Source organism: Lepisosteus oculatus, chromosome 3 (assembly GCF_040954835.1).
Source record: "Lepisosteus oculatus isolate fLepOcu1 chromosome 3, fLepOcu1.hap2, whole genome shotgun sequence".
NCBI lineage: Eukaryota > Metazoa > Chordata > Actinopteri > Semionotiformes > Lepisosteidae > Lepisosteus > Lepisosteus oculatus.
This window is the reverse complement of record NC_090698.1, coordinates 23,023,391-23,048,195: the sequence shown is the minus strand read 5'-3', so window position 1 is coordinate 23,048,195 and position 24,805 is coordinate 23,023,391. Positions and strand designations below refer to the sequence as shown.

General features: G+C 36.1%; 1 protein-coding gene across 2 annotated transcripts in view; it reads left to right on the top strand.

The window, feature by feature from the left end:
- The window catches only part of tmem8b (transmembrane protein 8B), a 147,517-nt gene that overhangs the window by 110,398 nt on the left and 12,314 nt on the right, over positions 1–24,805 (top strand). For both annotated transcript variants that reach the window (XM_015340190.2, XM_069187026.1), the window contains exons 6-9: positions 8,092–8,480; positions 20,926–21,022; positions 22,344–22,467; positions 23,240–23,382. In XM_015340190.2, the coding sequence (XP_015195676.1) occupies positions 8,092–8,480; positions 20,926–21,022; positions 22,344–22,467; positions 23,240–23,382 (753 nt within the window). The remainder of the gene's footprint in view (positions 1–8,091; positions 8,481–20,925; positions 21,023–22,343; positions 22,468–23,239; positions 23,383–24,805) is intronic.

Sequence of the window (24,805 nt, the reverse complement as noted above, 5' to 3'; positions counted from 1 at the left end):
CTATATAGTTTAAACCATAAAAATATTCAAGAGGAGAATACCACAAAGCAACAATTTCAGATATCACTAATAATGCAGTCTTATACAATGAAACCAGGGTATCTGTAAAAGAAGTAGTTCTCATAGGAGATTAGACTTTTCCTCTCACAGATTGGGAAAAATAAACAGAAATGTCAGTAGTTTAAATTGAATATTGGCATTTGTTGGAACACCTACCGAAGGGTATGATTGTATTGATTAGGTATTTTAAAGCAGTCAAGACACTGTCAGAACAACAACCCTTTAGGGAACTGTATTTATAGTAAAGTAAGCTTTGAAGTATAATTTGTAGCTATACTTGTAGCATTTAAAACAAAGTTTAACAATCTCAGAAAAGCTGATTTCAAAGGAATGTGACAGAACTTAAGAGCAGAATAGGACAGGATAGATATGAAATCAGTAGGAAATGGATGGCAAAAGCTTAAAGACATTCTGCTTGAAGCTCAGAACAAATTTATCCCATGAGCATGTAAATCAATGTGTGAAATGCAGTGGCCATGACAGAATAAGGAAAAGACAAATTTCCATAGTAAATAATATTACTGTAGCATAGATGAAACAGAAATCTTACAGGCACTAGAAGCACTTAAGATAAACAAATCTCTCACGTTCTGATGGTATTCTTCCAATTGTACTTATGTGATAGAATTTATAGACCATAAACAAAACACTTCTAACAATCTAGACAGGGGTACTACCTATTGACTCTTAATGTAGTGCCCATTTATAACAAGGGTGACTAAACAACTGTAATCAAAGACCAATAAGACTTATTGTACTTCTGTCATGAAAGGTTATAGAACTAAACTAGAAAACCATTTGTAGGTTTACTATTCTAGCGAATACTAAAACTGATTTCGAAATGTACTTAACTTACCTGTTAATTCCTAACCAGGAAACAGATGGTAAATACTGTACATTAAGAGTATAGATTTGGGTGCTAGATTGTGCAAAAACCATGTGACATTCAATGTACAGTAGGCAAGTGTAGGGTGTTGCATTCAGGCAGCACACACAGAAAATACAATTAGAGTATAAAATGTTAAACAATGTCAATAGATTTACACATTTTGAAAAATTGCATTAGTTTCCCTCATAAACGTGTGATAAAATCTCTGTTTATTTAGGAGTGTCAGTTGAGCGCAGGAAAATACAGTATCTGTCATGATTGTAATCCCTCCTCTTAAGGGCACTCCAGCCCTTTCGTATTTTAGTTGAGTACATGCAACTGCCTCCTGTTCTGTCTCCTTATTTAAACTGGGTGCCTTTGTTATTCCTGGCTCAGCACTGGGAGATGGCCACCCAGAAGCCTGCCTACCAGCGGGTCCAGGAGAGACCTAACGTCATAGGCTTCATCACAGCGTCCTGACCATCTGAGTCCGGGGCTCGTCATCCTGGTTTTATCACCTGTCCCTGTTCTGGAACCTGTTGCTCTGAATTTGTTTCTAGATCTTAATACAGAATGTATCTCAGTACATAATCATTTTTGTTGACTGCACTACACATTTCTGTTTGACTGCACTAGAAGAGTTTGATTTTGATTAAAATTTGATGAGTATGGTTAAAATGTTTATAAATGCTTCAATGGCTCTTTTGTACCACAGTTCAAAATCTCAAAAATGTTTTCACAGTTAAGAGAGACATAAGTCAAGGCTGCCTCTTATCTTTTTTTTAACTGTTGTTAAGTTGTCATCTTTAAGCATAGTAAACCACCCTGACTCAAAGGCCTTTTCTGTAGATGCTAAAGACATTAAAATTAGTCAGCTTGCAGGTGAAAACACTCCTTTTGAAAAGTAAAGAGAAAATTGCAAAAGCAATTAAAATGATTGAAGTATTCCCTAAAGGTTCTGATCTTATGATAAATGGATCTAAATGTGAAATATTATGGTTATACAGTATGGTACAAAGGGATGTATTGCAGAAACAATACAAGTGAATCTATCAATTACAGTACTTAGATATTAAAAAGTGTTTAAGAAACTCAATTAACTAATTGACTTATGTAATGATCAAAGTCCCTTACATTTTTATGAGTATAATATTACAACTCCCTGTAAATAATTTTATTTGTGTTGCTGCAGGCTTTATATATTTTCTGAAAAGTAATTTGCAATACCAGATGTCTTCACAGATAACATAAGTGCTATTGATGTTGCTTGACTAGCTGTAGTTCACAAGAGTGTTTCACCTTCTGCCGTTAATACTTTCCAATGCACTCAGGGTAGGTGACTCTCCAATACCCTTGGGGATAGAATTCCAGAGCTCTGGGGCATAACAGGAGAAGGCCCTGTCACCCAAAGAATGTAAATAATCTCGGGAGACATCTTGAAGACCAGAGTCAGATGAGTAATAGTTGAGAGGCGAAGGGTAGACAGATGAGAAGTCAAGGAGGTATTCATATGTTGTTAAACCTGCAAGTAATTGCTACAATCACCTGATTAGTGTAATTTTTCAGTTTTCTTAACAGACTTAAAAAAAAAATCACAACAGAGACAGAATTTATCTAAAAACTATGAGTTTTGATGAAGTGCTGCCTAGTTTGATGGAGGTCCCATCACCCCTACTATGGGAACTACAACTAGATGCTTACAATCATTAATTAAGCTGAATTTAATAATGATAAAGCTTTAATTTTACATTTTATTCTAGTTATATAATATTCAACACAATTCATATAGTCCATATATTCTATTTAATAGGAGGAGTTGCTGCCTCCCCTACTTTCTCTAGCAGACAGAAATTATTACAGGTGTCACAAGCCACTTACTGTAAATGCATAAACTGCTGTAGTATCACAGACAACAAAAAGTTGTTGTTTTGTATTTTCTTTGCCGTTTGTTATCTTTATGAGAGGATCATACCAAACATGGTGGTATTTTTTTTTTAAATTGTTTATTGTTCTGAATTGAATAAGAATGCATTGGTGGTCAGGAACCCAAATCCAGAGAATCCCAACACATTTTCTTAAATTGTTACTACAATTCATCCTTCAGTTTCCAATTCCCTTAAATTACAATCGCAAAAAAGTGTTTCTAGAAACTAGACAAATACAGTTATCATGAAAGACAATTATATTTTGTGATAAAAGTGATACCTTGGCCAGGCCAGAATTTAATGGAACTTCAGATGTGCTTTTTTGATGTAGAAAAAGACAAACTTAAGTAATACTTCACAATAAATGTCTGTTTTTAAAGTGTAATTTTATACTCAGTAATACATCATTTACTATTGGTGTCTTGCGAAATGCAGTTCATTTATGATGTATTCATGAGCTATTCATATGACTTTCCCAGTTAGGAATGAATTAAACATGAATGTTCACTTAATTTTAAATGTTAAGCAAATGTGTATTTCAGAATCTGATTAAGACATACAAGATGAAACACTGCTGATTTAGTGCTGACACATGGCTTATGACTCCTATTAGTATTTATATTCATTTAAGTCAAGTAAAGTTAAGTAAAATTTATAGACAGTGTCTAGAAAAGCGGTGGGCATCTGCAGTCTTTAATGTCAGCAGTCCATCAAGTCTCTTTTAAATCACCAACTGCTTAAATCCTATGACAGTTTACTGTGGTGAATTTATCATGGTTTGATTTAACATTTGCCATACTTAAGATATACCCTACATTTTTGTCACGCCCGACATCCCTCCCTAGAGGGCGCTCCACTGCTCTCATTATTGTTCGTGTGATTTAGCTCTCCAGGTGTACCCTTTTAGCGTTATTATTTAAAGACCAGCTCCTCCAGTCCTCGGGGCTCATCATTAGGGAAAGATGTCGCGAGGCCCGCCTAGCACCAGGAAACCCTACGTCCGTCTCCTGAGGGCATAGGCCTCATCCCCGACACCTCCCGCTTCCTGAGCCCGGGGTCTGGAGGATCTCGCCCCGTCACCCTTGGACCTCCATGTTTCGTTGGTCCGTGTGCTCCCCCCTCCCGGGGATTTTAACTTTGTCGCGTCCCAGGATGGATTTCCAGTTTATGGACTTTCGGACTGTGCTTTGACCTGCCCTTGGACCCGTTTGGATTTGGATGCCGTTTTGTCTTCCCCGTACACTGTCTCACAGACTGTCACTATTATTTTGTGCACTATTAAACCCCTGTGTGTTCCTTTTTACCACGCCTCCTGTTTTCTCCAGCTCTTACCGCATCGCATAGGGTCTTCTACAAGATCTGACACGGATTCCAGTCCGTGTCCGTTACAATTTTTCTTTGATTAGGTTTTCATCTATATGAAACTGGACCATATATACAGTGTATAGTACCAAAACAGAAGTTTCATAGTACAACATTGTTAACCCCAGTGTCATAAAGCACATTGATAGCACATTCATGCTAATACCATATGAAACCACAGCTAAAGCAATTATAAGATTAAAATTAAAAGCATTACAAGATGCACTGAAAGTTGAACACCGGGGTTATTATCTAAGTAAGCTCATAACCGTGAGACCAAATTAGATATTGCTTGTCTATTGAGGTTGAGTCAGAGCCTTCATTTCAAAGAAACTGAGTACATTATGGCTGTAGCTCATTAGCCTTGAGCATCACATGTAACATTACTATTCTACAAACTTTAGAGAAGAATGGATGGTGTTTGGTACAGTACATCATTGAATGAGTAAAAGTAAAACTTCTACAATTACAAAATTCCACTTTTCTAGTACTCCTAGACCTGTTCATATGCTCTTCCCAGCATATGTTTATGTGCATGTCTGCTCTTTCACAAAGGTGAATGGCTCACAAACTAGCCACAGAAACACCTTGGCCTCATCCTAATCTGAATCAATTTAAATTGATAATGTGGCAACATAGTTGGCCATAAATATAATGCCATATTTCACCTGGAGCACACCAAGCTTCTTCTTAACATTTTTATGTATGCACTGTCATTCTTTAATGGAGAGTATCTGAAACCTATTGCAATGTGATGCTTTATAGCCATGCCATGGAGAACTAGTACTTGATACAGCAATGGGATAAAAACAAGTTGCAATATCATTACATTTTTTGCAAAAGGCCTGAATTAATTTGAAACCAAAAAGATGTAATTTGAGAAATATGCCAAGCATGTGTGTGTTACTGAGTGATGAGTCTTACTGTATGTAGAGCACTTGCCTTCTAAACCCCTGTGAGAATTTTTGAAACAGTGTCTGCTAAACCCAACTGACATTTGAAAATCGGCCACATCCAATAAATGACAATTAAAGGAGCTGTAAAGTTACCTCCAACCTCCATGCTATTGCTCTGTGCTCTGAAGCGTTTCTTCTTCCCCATCCTCTACCTGCTCTTTATCTTTTTCTGACAGGGAAAGGCAAATCCACTGCCCCTTGCCAGGGCCCGCTAGTCAGGAATAACAAGATACTTTAAAGACAGCGAAACCCTAAAGGGCAAGGGCTGAAGGAACAGAATCTAAGATTTTATTGCACTTGGGCAATCTTTCCTTTAATAAGTAATTGTTAACTTGTGTTATTCTGACAGAACTAAAAAATGTAATGTTAGGAGGGTAAAATTGAAAAGCCTCAAAGTCTTAAATGAAAGTCATGTTTCTGTTAATACCATTTAAGGAAGGAAGTAGGAGGAAGCAAGATTAAGGTCCTTGTCTCAACTTCATTCCCCATAAGGCTGTGGGGAATGATCTACAGTATTGCCTGTGGTCACCTGATGAGTCAGGTGAGAATTTACCAGGAAGACCAATAAGCTGAGGCTCAGTGTCTCCTATGTGGGGTTCTGTGCCTGCTATCTGGGCTCAGAAGGAAGATCCAATGAGATGGATCAAAGGAGTGATACTGAGGAACAGAACGAGTCTTGAGTCTTGGTGCTCAGACAATTTGTCAGTAACAAGGTATCAGGCCTCCATGTGAATAGAAGAAAGTGGATAGATGAGGGGAAATGAAGATAAAAGCACATTTAACTGTTACATGTGCATTTGGCTTAACATGAATGTAACACACTTTCAATAGATACTTTCAATACATTTCAATACATTTTCAGCCTCCACTCAATATCAAGCTGAAAACATAATCCAGCAACTGTGATCAAATCCCACTTGTTACATAGCTCAGCCCATGCATAACCATATCAACAAAAATGTATCGTTTCTCCAGTCTACAGAATGGGGTAAACACAAAACCAGGAGGTCCTTTCCCTTAAAAAAGGAAACTGGGCCATGGTGTAACACTGTCTGAGTGGGAAGTTCTCGGAAACAGGAATGAGCTGCTGTTCCCAGAACTGGTAATGCTACAGAGGGGAGAACAGATGTCCTCAGAACAGGTGTAGCTGCTAGAGAATGAGAGTAGACAATATCCCCAATGTTCCCAGTGTTTGAAGGGGAGTTGCCCCTGACACCATGGCCACAGTAGGGGGTACTACTGTATGGTCCTACAGTATATTATGGATGCAGATGAGGGGCTGCCCAATGACTGTGAAAGAGGTGGAGGAGCGGCCCAAGAAACAATTGTCTAAAAGTAGAGTTAATTCCAATTTTAAAATAGCAACCAGTTGATTATTCTTGTATTATTTGCAATATAAGGAATGTAAAGTTCCAATCATACACAATACAGTACATGCAATACTGTACATGACTCGTAAATTCAACGATTTGTGTAAACTCAGCAAAATATATTTGCTCAAGAGGATTATTATTTTAGAGGGGGCTATTTTTTAGTTTTGGTTTTATTTTTGCTCATATTCTCTCTTCAGTTTGTAAACGGCTCTCATTTATTTCAGTAATGGCTATTGTTATTATATTATTTAAGCACAGGGTTATTGACTTCACAGCATATTCATTTTCTTATTGTACACTTTCTGCAAATGACCTTGTAAAACACTGACAGTTTTAAGGCCAGCCTTTTCACTCTTTGGATTACGGTACTGTTATAAAGATTTTAATGACAAACTTTCCCTTCTGGTCTTAATTATTGTCATTCAAGACTGAGTCATGAGTTGTTATGGTTTGTTAACAAGAAAATTCTGAGCAGGAGCCAAGAGTTCTTAAATCAACAAGCTGAGATGCTCCAATATGCTTTAGGATTCACTTAATTAATTGAAACAAGAGATTACTGAAAGGGTAAAACCATGATAGAAGTTTTTAGACTGCAGCAACTTTTAAGGTTGTCATTCCCATCCCTGATATTTAAATTACATGGTGGTAAATTAAATTATATAGTTTTGCTGTTCCTAGGGTCACTATATCCTTACCTCCTCCACTGTCTATGTTCACTTACAAAAACTGGTACTATTATTAGGGTGCCTGAAAAGACATACTTAAAAGCATGGTACTCTCCTAGGGTTAGCTTTATTGTCTCACACCTCCAGTGTCCTATAGTACGTTTGATCATTTGATTGGGCATCTGTGTGTACAGAGCTTGTTTGTTCTGTTTGTGTTCATGTGAGTGCTTTGACTGGGTGCTTTGGTCTTTTTCCATCTCCCAAAGAATTGAAGGTTAGGTTTCATTAGAAACATCATATCTAGAGGTTTATTCCCAGTCCAGCCAGTACAACTAGTGGAATCAACATAATGGTCTCAAAGACCTCAACAGTTTTGTGGGTGTTCTGTTGAGGGCACATCACTGGTGTCTATGAGAATGAACGCAGTATACTATATTTCATGGATACCAAACCAATGGTGGACTACTTCAAATATCAGTAAAACCCAAACTGCTTGTTCAGTTGATGTGAGCTCCATTTTATCCAGCCCACTTTTTTCTGTCACAGGAAGAGGGAATCAACAACAGAAGCTTGCTTTTTTCAAACGTGGGAAGGGAAGTGTAAAAAGCATCCATTCACATATTGCTCTCTGACCCGCTTTCAGCATTGTTGATTGTATTGGTGGCTTTTGTTTCTTCCTTAGCACAGCTCTCTGTTCAAAACATTCCCAGATATTTACAGTCTTGTTTTGGCACACAATTTAATTACAGGTAACAATGTGGTATTACATTTCATATGGATGTGATTCCTTACTGTCAAATGTACAGTAGCATGAATATACCAAGTCCTGATTTGCTTGGCATCTTTAGCCATACTTTTTACATCTGGCATCTTGTTTTCCAGATTGTTCAAAGCCCAGTATTACAAAGGGAGGATCACCGAGTTCAGCTCTCAACATGCCCCAGTCTTTTGGCTCTGTGTTGGGCTTCTCCCTCTCTGAGAACCTTCCTGCTGCTGGTCTGCCTCCCGTGTCCCAGAACATCTCGGAGAGAAGTCCGGTCTTCGTTTCTGAAGAGGGGACCACCTATTTGGCCCCAACATCAGATGCAAACAAATGCTGGCCCATAAGACCAACCCTACGAAATGAGCTGGACACTTTTTCTGTCCACTTCTATATATTTTTCGGGCCAAATATTTCCATCCCACCTGACAGAGCGGCTGTTTTTGCTATCAACTTGATGCCTGTCCTAGATAGCGGTGGAGTCTTGAACATGGAACTCAAACTGAATGTGGTAAGTGCAAGACCTACAAGCAATTTACTGTAATTGAAATACTTCAGGAATGGTTTGAAATATACTGTATATATTGTGCTTTGTTACTTATTTGTGATGTCTCTTGTCATATATACTGTAGTAATTAATGTATTATTTTCTGTGTGTTGGCTTTTGCATAAATTACTTGCAGTTTAATCACAAATTTTAACACAAATAAGGAGAATTGAGCAAGTGTTAGCAGAAAATTTGTGCCACGCAATGCTTTCATGTCTGCTGAAAATACATTGTACTTTTAAGCAACACATCACTGAAGTCATTTTCTCATTTTCTGTCGTTTACCCTTTTGCCCTTTTGCTTTCTGAATAGTTTGTATAGTTAATTAAAACCCACCCAAAAGTCATATCCTGAGATAATCAGCCTGGACACAAACATGGGATATTCTAAAGCTTGCAATTTCATTCAGTGACAGCAAAAATATACAGTAGAAGATGCTCCTTCTACAATAATGGCTCATTTTTGAATGCAGTGATTGAAATCTCACATTTATGAAAATGGTACATTTTATAAATTAAAAGTCCAAACAAAAATTAAATTTGAAACCACACATTTTCACCTCTCAACCTAAAAAAAGGAGAAAAAATAGAAAAAAAACAATTACTGTAGTTACAGTTTGTGTTTATAGATGGAGTTCAATAGGGAAAAAAGAATAATATTTATAAAATTGTTTGTGATACACTAACTCCAAAATCATCTATTATAAATGACTAATTATGTTAATGGAACATTTTTATAAAGCCATCTTTCATTTTTGCATGTGACATTTTGAAAAAAATATTATACATTATTAATATGCATTTTTTTCCTTACTGTGCAAAAAATGTTTGAAGTGCCTTTATTGCATTTAAAACACATCAGGGTTTGTCTTCAGAGACTTTCCTAATAAGACAATTGTGAAGGATGGAGATTTGTGTGCTTAAATCCTGTTCTACATTTAAATTAATAAAAGTGTCAAAAAGAAGCCCTTGGTGACTAATATCTACATCCTAACAGGTTTAATTTAGTGGTTATGAATGCCATAGACATGAATTCCACTGGTATGAAATCCAATAGGAACTGAACTCAAACTGATCTGTCTATCTGTCAGTCAGTGTTTGGTGTGTTGTGAGTACACTAAATCTAATTAGCATTTTTGTGCAGAACTCAGAAAACAGGTATTATTGCTATTCAATAATATTACTCTTGCTGCTTTCATACCTACTTATCTGCCAATTGTTTAATATTTATGTCTTTGGTAAGTCTACAACAATGAGTCTCTTTATATTCACAGTATTTAAGATCCTTCTCATACTGTATTATTCCATTGAGCCACATCAAGTTCCTAGTTATTTGTTTAGTTTTTGTTGTGAAACTTGCGACTTTTGGGTCATTTAACTGAGGCACTGTTAAATTTTTAAATATAGTGACTAATCCCTGTGTAAGCATGAAGTTATCGGTAGAATAAGTACAATATGTGCAAATTCTCTCACTCCAAATATATTCATAGAGAGAACTTCATGTTTGTTGTTCCCAGAGTCAGGCTGTGATGAATTCAGCACAGCAGAATGGCTACTACAATTGCTCTCACAACTCATCCTTTATTCTTTTCTAGCAAAGCTTACTCTGAAATTGTACAATCAGCTTTATGACTATTCTCTCACAGAAAGTTGTTTTCCTGAAAGCATAAAGATCAGAAATTACAAATAAGAAACATCTTCATAATAAGTATCTAATTAGCACATTTACAGGTAGTGTTCTTACAGTATATATCAACTTTAAAAATGACAGTAAAGAGACAGACTAAACACTGTATCTCAATATTCTGAATATTTTGCCCATCTTACTCGTATGTTGCTAGCTAATTGATCTAAGGATGTAACCTAGCTGTTTCTTGAAAAAAGCATGTGTATCAGCTTGGCCAAAATAGTTGTTCAATACTTCTACAAGTTTTTGTTTAAAGAAGTGCTTCTAGTCCTCAGTTTATAAAGCATATCCCCTTAGTTCTGATTTGCACCAACCATGAAGACATTCTTTGGTTTGACTTTGTCTGCGCTTTAAAGGATTTGGAACACCAAGATCAGATCTGCTCATAGTACTTTCTGTTTTAGACTAAGACGATTTTATTCTTGGGATGTCACAGCAGGGCATTCCTTTGAGGCCTGGATTTTATTTGGTCAGTCTTCCCTGGAGCAATGAACTGTATACTGTATGATGACCAAAATTGTATACAGTTTTGTAAATGAGTTCTTACTAGTGCCAGGTACAATTTTAACTTCACATACAGTAGCATACCTTGGCTTGAATTCTTCACTTTTAACTTGCAGATTAGCAAATAAAAGTGCTACAAATCGTTATTTCTCTTATGAATTACTTTCAACAATAAAAGTATATTTGACAAACCAAACATTAAGTAAACAGTTAAAGCAGGTAAGGTACTGTAGCTTTTAAAGCAAAACTCTTTAAAGAGCGCCTGTCTTCATAGATGAGAAAACAATGAAAGTGTTTTTTATTATTAACGTCAAACAACCGCACTCCTTGGACATATAGGTTCTAGAATTACAGCTCAGTTATGTCCGATAATGCAAATAAATGTAACAAATCCAGAAAATGTGTAACGATCAGTTCTTTCCGGACCCTTTTCGGACGACACAATCCGAAGAAGTTGGGGAAACACTAGGAAAACGTCATGCAGGAAAACGGGGCTGAAGACAGGGGGGCGTGTCCAAGGTGCGCTGGTGCACGGGGGGAGGTGTGGCCGAGGCGAACAATCCAAAAGAGTAATCCTTAAAGAGTATCCAAAACGCAAGGGTAAGTCCAAAAGCAGGAGATCCATCAAAACGCGGAATTAAAACACGAAGGCCGGGTCGGAACCGGCAGACAGGGAACGGGAACCGAGATTAAAACCTTAACGGGACCAGGCACTTCCAGGTCCCGGACTCGCACGGTACGGAAACCAGATGCAGAGCCGGGATGAGCGTCAGCGCCTGGCTTTTAAGGTGGGCTGGGAATAGGAATCAGGTGCACAGAATAAAGTCTCAAGTGAAGGGCTGGAGCACCCTTAAGGAGGGGGGACTATAATCGTGACAAATGTAGCTGGCAGAACATAATTTAAGCAGACCAAACTCATTGCAGCATAACAGAATCTGGTTTTCAGCACAACTAAACAAATAAATTATCCATGTTATATTGAAATACTATGGTTCTGTATGTTTATTTCTTTAGGTGACTAAATGAAGAAATACCAGTATATTTGACTTTTTCTGGTTATGTGTTATTTTTCTCTTAAATATTTTAAAGTCCAATCTCATATAATTAGAATAACAAAGTAAAAAATAATAAACTTAGATCAATTGTATAGAAAATAAAAATACAGAATCAGTAACCTATAAAATGTTCTGTACATCATTCACTGTACAGATGTTCTTCTCATAAAATACCCCAATGTTAAAATACAGAAAAGAGATTGTCACTAAAGAATCTGGGCTAGATCACAGTCCTAGATCTTCTTTTGTAAACTGAAAATAAGGGTTTATAGATATGTTTGACAGCAGAGACATAAAAGGAATTGGCATTCCTGCTATGAAGAATTATCTGGAAATTAACTATGAAGACTAGCAAACTACAGTACATATTTGTAGAGCTGTCTTTTACCATTCTTTACATTCTCATTCTCTTTATTATTTGTTCCAGTTTTATTTCTCAGTTTTATTTTTAACTGAAATGTCCAATTAGAAAGGAATATACAGTAAATGATTAAAATGAAAAACCGTGCCAACTCAGTGCCAACCATGGCTAATTTTCAAGCTGCTGTAAATAATAATCGAAATCATCTTAAAATAATTTTTTGGCATTTACATTTTAACAGAAGTTTAATTTTTGTAGTTTAAATTTTAATTATTATTTTAAAGATGAAATTCATCATTTATTTGGTAACTCAAGGACATAAGAACAAAAGACCAGTGGCAAATGGGAGGAGGCCTTTAAGCACCATCTAGCCTGTTTGGTACTGTAGCTAATTGATCCAAAGGTCTCATCCAGCTGAAGTAACCAAAATATCAGCTTCAACTCTGGACCACCACCAAAAAAATACCTGTAGAAGTGTGTTAAGAAAGATGAAATGCTTTTGTTTAAAATGGAAAGTTTTGTAAGTCGACATTCAAAGACACTTACAGATGCAGCCATTCAAAATGCACGGTACAAACCCGTATTACGGGCAACTACGCGTGCGCCACCGCGCCGTGTAATTGGCTAACCAAAATGACCGACGGGCACTTGTGGTGCATTGGTCGGTAGTGAAAAGATTAAATAATTTAATCTCTTAACTGTGCACATTTTAATCCCCTTAGTATTTAATATTTATATGGAATTTTACCACTAAAGGGAATTTTTAGTAGCTGAGCATAAAAAGAAGAGGAGCTTAACACATCTGAAGGTCATAAACGATATTAATTTAGGAACATAAACATTATGTAAACTGTATTGTATATTGCTGGTATTGGTATTTTAAAGAAAAAATACACACTAGTATTCCATTTCTCCCTAAACATTTGAAGCATCAAAGTCTTACATGTTCAGAAACGTTTTTACGTGCTCCTTCTGACCATATTACTGTCCGTTTACTGTAGAAGGAGTTCACAACAAGGTTTAGAGAAGGACAAAACCCCTGATCCAACCAGCCACCTCTGCCCCCTCCATTTAAATGAGAAACATCAGATGCTCCTTTCCAGCATATTCTGCTCAACAATCCTACACCAGCCCATCTCCATTGCCCTTATAACTGCCCCTTGGCTCCTCCTACTCAGAAGGTTCTGACTGCTTTGTCCTAAAGGGCAGGTTTCCCCCCCTGTAGCAAAGTAGGTTAAAGCCAAACCAATCACCAACAAGCATGTAGCTCCTCAAGTAGAGTGCATTCATCGTTTCCTCATTTTAAGCATAATTTATCATGATTGCTTGTGGTACTCTCACCTGTCCCACTTGACTAGGGTTCAAAGCATTTATTCCAATCAATTAGATAACTGCATGGTGATTCACTTGAATAAATGGGCAATTCACATTAAGTCCAATCAGCAGTTTCTGAAAGGAGTTTGAATCTATGGGTTTTAGTGTAGCCAGAGGGATTATGAAAGACAGAACTCCACAATGCGGTCATGAAAAAACACAATTTAACTCCATTTAAGTGTAACATTTGAATATCTGTCACTGGTGTAAAGCAAATGAGTTCATCTGCTGCCATATGCTGCCATCTGGGTATTATCTACCAAGGACTTTGTCATGATTGATGTCCACTTCATAGCTATATTGACAGTTTTACGAGTAATAAGTTTAAATGCTCACTGTCGCCCAGTGTCTGTGCAGCACCGGGGCTGTTTCTTGGACAGAGTGGCTTTCAGGGCACCTGACTTGTCAGTATTTTTCTTTTCTCTAGGGAGTGGCAATAGTCAGACATGTCACCCATCATTCCAACAGGTAATAGATAAAAAATGCAGTAAATGAGCTGCTCGAGGTTTTTAGTGGACAAATTTCAGTCTTGAAAGATTATAAAATACACACATAGCATGCATACCTTTTTAGTAACCTTAATACACGCAATAAAAATAGACTGAGCAGGAGAGTGATGATAGTCAGCAAAATTGTTGGTGGATGACAGCTAAAGCTGTCAGACATCTATGTTAAACAAATAGTGCAGAAGACCAATATAATCATTGACTGTCACGACCACCCCTTCCACAGTGAATTTAAGCTCCTTTCATCTTGATTTAAACTACCCAAGTCTGGTCAACTCTTAAAATGCAGTAGAACTAACTTATTTTGTATTACCACTGATATTAGCTTGTTTCATTTGGACAATTGAATTGAACTTTTTATTTAATTCATATTTTTTTCCTTTTCTTCTTATGAGCATGTTTCTTATTTTTTAATGGATTCATATTGTGTTAAATGTATTGTATATTGTGTTACATCTTTTACCTACAGTACCTTACAAAGCCAATTTCCCTTATAGGACAATGAAAGGAAGTATATTTTTATGTGCCTTTTCGTCAAGTGCAAGTGTCAGTCAATTCACAAAATAGCATAACAATGATACTTTACTCTTCCAATAAATTGTTAGGCTGTTTAGCAGATTTAAATGTATTGTTCTGCAAAAAAATGCAATACAACCCCAAACAAGACTTGATATGAAGACTAAAAAGCAAATGTTTGAATTCAACATCTGGATTGCTATGATTTGTTACCTGGAACTCTTTTGACTCTCATTAGCCACCTTTCTTTGATGTTTGAAATCAGCCCCCAAAAGACAATTGTGTGTTTATATATACACAGTCGCTGAAGACATTTTGCTTTGGGTATTTTCTTTAGGCCACATATGGTACATGACTTCCTGTTTGTATAGCCTTTGGGCGGTTATGGGAGACTGGGAGAACTGAAGGGGGAACAATCTGGCTGGGCTGGATGTCAGCCAGTCACAGACTCTAGAGCTTTGCTCCCTGGATGAGCTCTGCCAGACGCTAATTAATGGAAACCGACAGCCATAAGAATTCAACCTGCTGTAGTCTGAAAAGGCAATTACCTGACACTAATGAGCTGATATGAGCAAGAGTAAATGAAAAAAGGCCAAGGCTCAGCAACAAAGTCTCATCAAACGCTTGCCTCAAACAGGTTAAATAAGTATCTTTTAAAGTTATCTCTTTATCAAATCTGTGGAGTAAAGGTGGACCAATTACCAAGCAATGTGCTAGTGCACTCATTTTCCACTACAATGAAACAATACAAAGCTAGATTTTTGAAGCACTTGTATATCAAATGCTTCAGGATATTGTATGAAAAGAGATAAATCTATAAGGTGATTACCGGAAAGCAGCCTTGAGTCTGTTGTCTGTGGAGTTGCTAATGATGTGTGAACATGAGAAATCTTAAGTTCTGGGTCCCCGAGTGTTACAGGTAAGTACATATTGACAATAGCTTTGGAGCCTTTCCTAGAACCTTGTTGAAACTAAACAGTGACAGTTTTTGTTGAATCTGTTATAAAAAGCTGAATCTAATGAGATTCACAACAAGCCTGAGAGGTACCCACTATTCTGGGTACCTAGGGTGCAAAGCAGAACTACATGAACTACATTGCTGGTTATACTGTACTTACAAACACGAGCACACAGGGATAATTTAGAAACAATTGTTAACTTTGTCAGCTTGCTTTTGGAAAGTGGGGGAGAACAAGAGTTTTTTGGGGAAGATGCTTTATTCTGGAATTTCATTTCTGAATAAAACATCTTCCAGGACCCAAGAGGTATGAAGCAGCAGTGCTAAGCACTGTTGCCCATTGGTTACAGATATACTAAGTAAAAATACTTAATTAGTAAACCTTTTTTTCTTTGCGTTTGCCATTCTATTCTAGCTAAAATTGAAATAGATTGCTAGTAAACTATTTTAATCAATTTAGAATCTGGATTTTATATTAAAATATAGGAAAGACATGTACAGGCAGGAAATAACTGAAGGTTTAGTATTTTAATGGTACCTTGCAATAGTGTATTTGCCATCAACCCATTCACCTAACAAACCCTTGGAAAAATGCATGGCACCCATTTGTGTATTTCACTTGATATTTTTTTTCTTTTCCAAGAGTGACTTTTTTTCAAGACTTAAAAAATATTAATAATAACACTAAGATATTGTTTTATTATCCTGAGATATCTTTAAAACACATACAAGTAAGGTACTGTAAAAACCTTCAAATACTTAAGATTTAATGGAGGTCAGCGAGCCATTAAAAGCTTGAGAAGAGCAGAACATTGTGTCACTGAGGTTCTGTATCTTTCAGCAGAATGCTTTAAGTGGTTCCTATAGACAGTTTTAGGTCAAGGTTGACTCAGTCATCACCAAGTCTAAAGTGATTGCTATGGGGCAGGCAGTCCTCTTGGTCACAAGATAATTAAGTTCTAAAAGGCCAGAAATACAGAAGTATTCACTCTGAAAGAAGTTTCACCATGAAAATAATCTTTATTGCTTCTTGCTAAAGTAACAAAAGAAAGCAGAACTTACTGTAGATTCGCATTTGTTTTTCCTCTTGAAACCATATAAAATGATACAGTGCTCTGAAAATCATCATACTGTATGTTTAACTGAACATTTTCTTATTTTAACCTTCTTTACAGCTGTCAATGTTACAGTCACTGAAAAGCATGTGTTGCCATAATTACATGCTGCGTCCAACTGGTTTGGGGCTTTATTTTTCGTTACAATAACTACAGTAAAAAAAACAAGAAGTTGGTGCATTAGTGCAAGACAGGGATCGTTATTTTTTAGCATGGCTCATAGTCATGAAAACGTACAAAATTGAATAAATGCAGTTAGCAGTATTGAGTATAAAACCGGACTCACTATATTCAGTCATTACCTTTTTAGTGATTAAGGCAAAGAAGAAATCATTTTTGAACAAAGTGAATTAAAATATGTTGTTGTTTTAATGCAATGTTCCTTTTAGGCAAATAAAGATCTTACCTTGATCTTCCTTTATTACATTGCAAGTTATTTTGGATAGTTCAGCTCAAAAGTGCATTACCTTGATACCTAAATATTAACATATGTGTGGCAGTGTGGTGCAGTGGTAAGCATTGCTGCCTTGCAACCCTGAGAATGTGGGCTCAATTCCAGACCTTGGGTGCTATCTGTGTGGAATTTGCATGTTTGTCTGGGTTTCTTCTGGGTGCTCCAGTTTCCAAAAATCCAAAAACCCAGCAAAATGGATGGCTGGGTATTAAAGTATGAAGTGCTTTCAAGTTTATAATGCTGTGCACAACTGGCATGTATTGCTCCTGTAAGTAATGTAATTGTGTTTTTGGACTTTTTTTCATTTTTCTATTTTTATATTTCTCAGCTTCAGTAGCTGAGCAATTTCCTTAGCAGCCTGCTTCATCTTTCTTTTACAGTCTACTACACCAAGCATAAAACAGACAGCTTTCTTTTTAAAGGAGAACACGGTCAGCTCAGGCGGATATTATGCATGAATATGTTTAAACATCTACAGTATGTCTGCCTTTTTAAAAATGAAAGAAAATAAAAGTTAATAGCTCAAATGCCTGAATGGGTAATTACAAAGGTCCAATAACTGACAATACTATTTTTTTCCTTGTCATATGAAATACCTTCTGTTATTCTCTAAAATTCCAGTGACTGCATGCAGTATTAACTGCTGTCAGTTTATCTGTTCTCCTCAATATCTGGAATTGTTGCAAGCGGTTCTATTGGTTAAAGCACAGCAAATTCAACATTTCATCAAAAATAAGAAGAAAGATATTTTCCGATGCTAAGCTAAGGAAAAATTAGAAGAAAGATATTTTCCGATGCTAAGCTAAGAAAATTTTAATATCTCCATTTCTAATACTTTGTTAAAATGGTAAGAAGTCCCATGCCAGGTGTTGTTCCACATGTGTTACATTGCATCATATTATTCATATTTACAGTAACTTAGACTTGGCTTTCAAGAGTTGTCTACTGTATTATAAGGTGTTATCAGTAAAAAATCTGTGGAACACATATTATGAATTCCTGTCTTGAACTGTTTTACAAAAGTAATTGCAGGCAAGTTTATACAGTATATTCTATTTTGAAAGCCTGCACCAGAGAAGTGGATTATAAAGGGCTCGAAAGATCTTTTTGAATACTCATTAATCTTACTACATCAGCCCTTCCACAGTCATCTGACACCACTGAGTTATATGAAAACCTATGAAACTATGACTAAGAAATAATAAGATTAATTTAATTTCTGACTGTTTTGGCAGTGGTGGCAAAAACACAACAGTTCTAATCCTGCAATAATAGTATCTAGTAAAACCATTTCTAGGAGGAATATAGTATGAATTAGATAGAAAACAATATGGTTAAAGATGTTATAGACTCATCTGTAATTAGCTTTACATTCCAATACTAATCTGCCAGCTGCTGAACTCATACTGAACTACTGGCATCTGGTTAATTGTGAGATAGGTGAGATAGGTGAGGCATATCTGCAAGCGTGATTTCCTGGGTATATTAGATCCATGTGTTCAATGGATGTTCAAGTAAAATAAACATGATTTAAGTAAAATACAGGATAGTTATTGACTGCTCATTTTCTTTAGCCTTTGGTCAACTATACATGGCTGGTATGTCTTGTACAATAGCACCCTTTGGTATTTTACTATTCCTCAAGCAAAACTAAAAATGTGAATAAATGAAAGAGTATGAAGCAGGTAAGAGAAGTATTGCTTTCACTTGATGCAAATCTAATCTTAAATATGGTCAACAACTGGCAAAACTCCTTAATACAATCTATAGTTTCCCAACTCTGAGTAGTCTTATGTTTATATTATTAATCTTTTTGTTCATGTTAAAGCAATGATTAGTTGATTAAATTCTAATTGAGACTCTGAGATATCAAATATAAAAGAATTGCATATTTAATAATTTAATGTTTGGCGCTAAGGCAATGACAGGTTTGGCCATAAGGTTGAATCTGCCAAAACCCTCTCACGTGTGAGGAAGAAACTATGGAGGCAGCTGCAAGGGTGACGATGGGGTGGAGGGAGGGTTTGAGAAAAGATGCACACAAACAAGCAGTTAAAATATTTGTGCAAAAGAGAGAGGAAGTGCAAAATCACAATTTGATCTCCTCCAGAGCATTAGTATAACAACTCCTCCATATGTGGGAAGTTCATCTTTTTTTTTTTCACAATAGGCAAAATCTACAGTATTGAATTAACCAGAATTGTGTTTTAAGACTGTACATAAACTGTACTTAAAGGTTATATTTTTAGTTCTTGCAGGTCATCTTGTGATGGTCCGAATTAGTGTGGTTGCTTAGTGTTCTACTACATTTACAGTAGTTTTTTATCAAAGTTGCCTTGGCTGAATTGTCATCTCCAAATAGAAAATATTGGAAGCTGAGTCTCACTACTTGGTCTTCTATTCCATAATCCACGATGTCCCAAGTATTTATTCCAGTTATCATCTTAATCTTTTATAAACGTTCCCTCTAAATAGAAATTCCAGTATGCTAATTTGTATGGATGATAGTGATGCTGTTTGTCTTGACCTTTCTGAGGATGTGGAATTATTCTGGATATTACGATAACTTTTCAATTCCTAGATATTTACCTTCTGCTCTTCATCTGGACCAGAGACAACACCATCCCACACTGCACTGATGAACCTAGTTCAAAAAGCTTACAAACCAATGCTGTGTGTGCTAAATGAGAAGCAGGCTGAATTATCCAAGCAACTTCAGTGTAAAACCTCAGAATTCATCACAGCTCATGGTCCTTAATGCACATTAATTTGGTGTGATAGGAGCTGATTTCCTAACAATTTATCATAATCATATTACTTTTGTCCAATTGAAAATTAATTGAGAATTAAACCTGGTGCTACAGTACCTTTAAGGCCTCTAATACATGACTTACCTCTGCTTCAAATTTGATTATTTATGATTTGAAAAATATTATAATTTTACATGTCTCCCAGACATCCTGCTTCAGTAAAAGCAGATTGTATCCCTGACAACTGAAAGAAGGAAGACATTCCAGTCACCTGGATAATTCAGAAGCCTTGACAACAGAGTCACTGATGTAATGTTGCTCATACTCCAAGCCATTTTGTTGCATTCCTGGGAGATATGTATTTGCATATTTCACAACTTCTTCATAGCCAGTTTTTGGAATGTGAAACATTGTTGTACTCTAACACATTGGATCTTATTTCTACTAAGGCGCCTGATACATTAATAATTTTTCTAACATTATCTTAAAGTATGTCTAGATGAGAGTATAGTTAAATGATAAAATCCTAATCAAATTGGTTGTTAAAATACTTTTACAGTACAACGATAGTATAGTACATGTAGTCACTAATGCATAAAAGACAAATAATGGTACTCAAGTACTCATTCACTGACCTGAATATTGAAGTACATATTTGCTGCTTTGTTAACTAGGGCTCCTGGCATCCCCATAGTTTCTTTAGTGTTAATTATTAATCAGCTTTACCTTTAATCACCTTCTATCACTGCTTTAACTAATTTGGTTCCTTGGTCTGAGTGCCTTAAAAGATATGATCTATTTTGAAACACAACTTTTTTTTGTTCACTGTCTTAATTCCTTGAAATTTCCACGTCGTGAATTCAGTTATGCACAAGGGCTTAAATAATGCATTTGATCTGGAAATTGGACTCCGAACCTCTTCATTTTCACATGTCAAAAGACAAGAGCAAAAGCTGCTATGCACTTCTTTCCTCAAAGTTAAAACAGGATTTTTTTTTGGTTTAATAGTAATAAAAGCAGCCAAATAATTCATTTTTGAGTAGGCTTTTATACATATCCACTAAACCTAACCAACATTACATAGGTGGTGTACAGTAAATGTTATGACTCGAGTTACTATTTTTTTACAGTCGTCTTTGAAAGGAGAAAATATCACAGTGTTTGGTTGTCTCAACCATGGCATGCCTCTGTCATTATCAGACAACTCAACAGTGAAATGTGAATCAGGTAAGACATTCATTTATTATTTATACAATGATACAACTTCAGCTTTCACAGCTAACATGCTGTATTTTCTAATCTGAAAATGGAACCATTTACTGTATCTAGGTACAGTATACCCTATATTAATACTTAATATTATTACTGTATTTTTTTCTGATGTTGTTGTTATATCTTGTCATCAATCTGCCTTCCTTATGCCAATTCATTGCCCTGTTTCTCACTCTCCACTGGCTTCCCATCCCTGTACCATCTCTGTACTATCCAGTTCAGGTGGTTCTGTGCACTCTCTTCACTGCTCTGATGCCTCCACCCCTTTTCTACTTTCATTCTCTCCTTATACCAGACACTCAGGAGGATGTTATACCTACTGTAGATCCAGCTACTAATAACCCAAAGCTCTGCAGTCTCTCACAGAAGCTTCCAATGCTTCCTCAAAACACCCAGGTTCAGCCAAAACCTGTTGCCTAAGATCTGTGAAAGACCTTGCTACTATTAGCAATTGTATGGCTGCAATACCATTACTTTTCTTTGTATTTCCAGTATACTTCTGTATCATTACACAACTTTCTACTGGTGTTAAACTCCCTTTATTTTATTTTTCTCTGCCACTACATAAACTCCTATTCTGCATCATGTAAGTTACTGACCAAGTGTTTACGGCACACAGAAGATTTTAACTTGCATTTGTAATTTTTCATGTGTAACTCTTGCAAGTCACCTTGGATGAAGGTTTCAGACAAGTTATTTACAGTATTAGGATAAACCATTAGTTTCTACAGTATATCACTCAAGGCATCCCTAGTTGTAGCAGTCTCTGGGATGCTGTAAGGGTGTTCTGTGGCTATTGAGATGGATCGTGGCATAATACTACAGTATCTGGACCAGGTTGACAATTCTCCCTACTGTTTAAACGTTTTATCTGAAACAGGATTAAACTCTATCAGATGCGAACGGCCTAATTGTTATTTAAATCAGCCCCAGTTAATTGGATGATTGAGTCAAAACTGCAAACTGGAACGTAAGCAACAAAGCAGAGATCAGAGGCTCCAGATTATATAGTTAATACAGATATATTATTTTCTTCAAATCTAACTGAGCTTCACTCCCTGACAAAACTCATCCTAGAGATGTAACTATGGTTTCAAGTAGTATAAAATGTCAAGTACCATTTTTCCCTCTACATCTCGTTTTCCCGTGATAATCATCAGAATTATTTCTTTTGTACCCTGAATTCACTGTCAACACATAGAAAAATAATTTCTGGATCTTTGTCATTGCTGACAAAAAAAGTATTTTCTTTCCATTTTTTGCTTGTTGTTCCAAGAGTCCACAGCAGGGTTCATTCTCTCTCTCAATGCTACCTCGAATATCACCAAGTTGAGGATTCCCTACCCACAGACTGGCACCTGGTACCTGGGTCTGCGCTCCCTCTGTGCCACAGAGCGAGGGTAAGATCCCTGTAATCACATGAGAGATTGTGTAAGATGAGGCCAACTTACGAAGCAGCACTATTGCACAGTGAAAGATTATTATGAAATACAGATGGAAACCAGCTTTCCGGTTATTTACAGTACTGTACTGTATCTGTGCAGTTTTACTTTCGATTTATTTAAGGGCAGGATTTTATCACTCGTCATTAGGACTTAATTTGATTAATACAATGCAAAAATTATGCTGATTGGTAATTAGCACTTAAATCAAACAGCTGGGGAAGCATTATTTTCATAATGCTTGAAAATGCTTCTGATTTTTCACATAGAGCAATAAAGCTGACATCAAAACAGCTGTGGCACAAAATAAGGCTGTATATCTCCTTTATTTCTTTTTTTTTGTAAACAATTCTGTGAGTTGAGCCCCGTAAATGTGAAAGCTTTACACATTGTTCTGAGTCCATTTGTCCAGAAAGTCTACAAATGTAAACTAAATAAACGACTAAAGAAGCATCCAAATAATACATTTCAGTGAGGAAATGAATGATGCTTTGGCCTAGGACACAGTCAGTGTCTGCTTACCAGATCAGGAAAATAATAAAGCAGTCTAAAAGTAGTGTGCAATTAATTATTCAAGATGCTTAGAATACAGGCCATGTTGTTCTTTATTGGGAGCTTACTGAGGCTTAGAAAATCATTTCCTCTGTAAACAAATTCAGACAGAAAGAGAGGTATCATATGGACTGACTGTCACTGTGCATTAATTCATGGCTCCTTGCTTTCTCTAAAGGTTTGAAGCATGCAGCAATGTTACTGCTGAAGTGTACTTAAGGTCATATCTCACTCCGTGTATCAACGACTGTGGAACTTACGGACAATGCAAACTTCTGCGGACAAACAATTACTTGTATGCAGCATGTGAATGCAAAGCAGGTAAGGAAAAATATTTTACCTTTTCTAAAAAAGGCAGATCAGGCCTCTGACAATAGTCGTTATTTTCTTGGAATTCTTTTAGCAACTAAACTTAACAATAAAAATTGTTATTCATCCCAGTTTTTCATAGTACTAGTACAGAGCGGTGAGTTTCTTGTAGTTGGAAAGTGTATATATCTTAATGTTTTTGCAAAAAAAGTTCCTACAGTATAGGAAAAACATATATTCCTATATTTTGCTGTGTTTATCAACAGGAAAAAATGTTTTCAATATTTAGAAAAGATATAAAGTTCTATATAAACTATATATCAACGTTTTAGGTTAATGTAACTGTTTTTATTTTAATATTTTTAATTCTAACCGTTTTAACATTTCAAAATGTTTTATACATCAAAGCTAATGATGTTTTAATCACAATGATATTTTCATCTCCCTGTTTAGCTTTGTTGTTATGATGGGATGCCCATCATAGATAATTGGCTTGGGTATGGTAAATTATACAATTAAATTTGCCATTTCATCTCTTGTTTATAAAAAAATAGCTCATCAAAAAATGCCTAATTAGAGGAAAGAGTTGTAATAATGTCATCAAATATGCAAATTACTATTTCTCAATTATACCTAAATTATACAGCGCTTAAGTCTGACTATTTCCCTTTGGATACATATTGTAAACTGTGCTGCCATTAATGCATATGAATATGGCTGGTTAATTATTCTTTTTTAGTCACCATCTGCTCTAAATTTAACAATCGTTACATCTTTCTTTTATCTGACACATAGCAACTGAGCCTCGTTATTCAGACAGCAGATCTTTATTTTATTTTTCTGACATCCCTAAAAAAGTATGACTGCTAATCTGTTTCAATATCTGTGTAATTAACAAGTGCAGTTATTCGGGGGAGGTGCATTTTGATATTCAAGTATCCTGTAAAGATTAGCTATTTAATAAAACATGGAAATGTTTTAGCATTTTTTAAGGAATTTCTTCACACACCAAGCAAGCAATGGAATACTTTCCATGTACAATACATGTCTGTTGCCCTTGAAAAATAACACTTCAAGCAAGTTTGATTTGAAAATTACATTTCCCTTTTATTATTCTAAAAGTAAAAACTGTCACATTTTAATAATTTGATCAGTTGTTTTCTCATGTTTTGAACTGATAACAGCATGTGGATGCTGTGCAGTCCTCATGCCCCCTCCATTGGTACAACTCTAGAACCTTCCAGCAACCACCATATAATAATGATAGAGGCACAAAACAAACCAACTGGAAATATGGGATAACAGTAATACTGTAATTGACTTAATAACAGGGAAAATAGGGGTGGGGGTAATTTTATATACCTTGCACACTGTGAATTCAATAGGTACTTGTAGCTGTTGCACACACTACTTATACAACTGTTTGAATAAACAT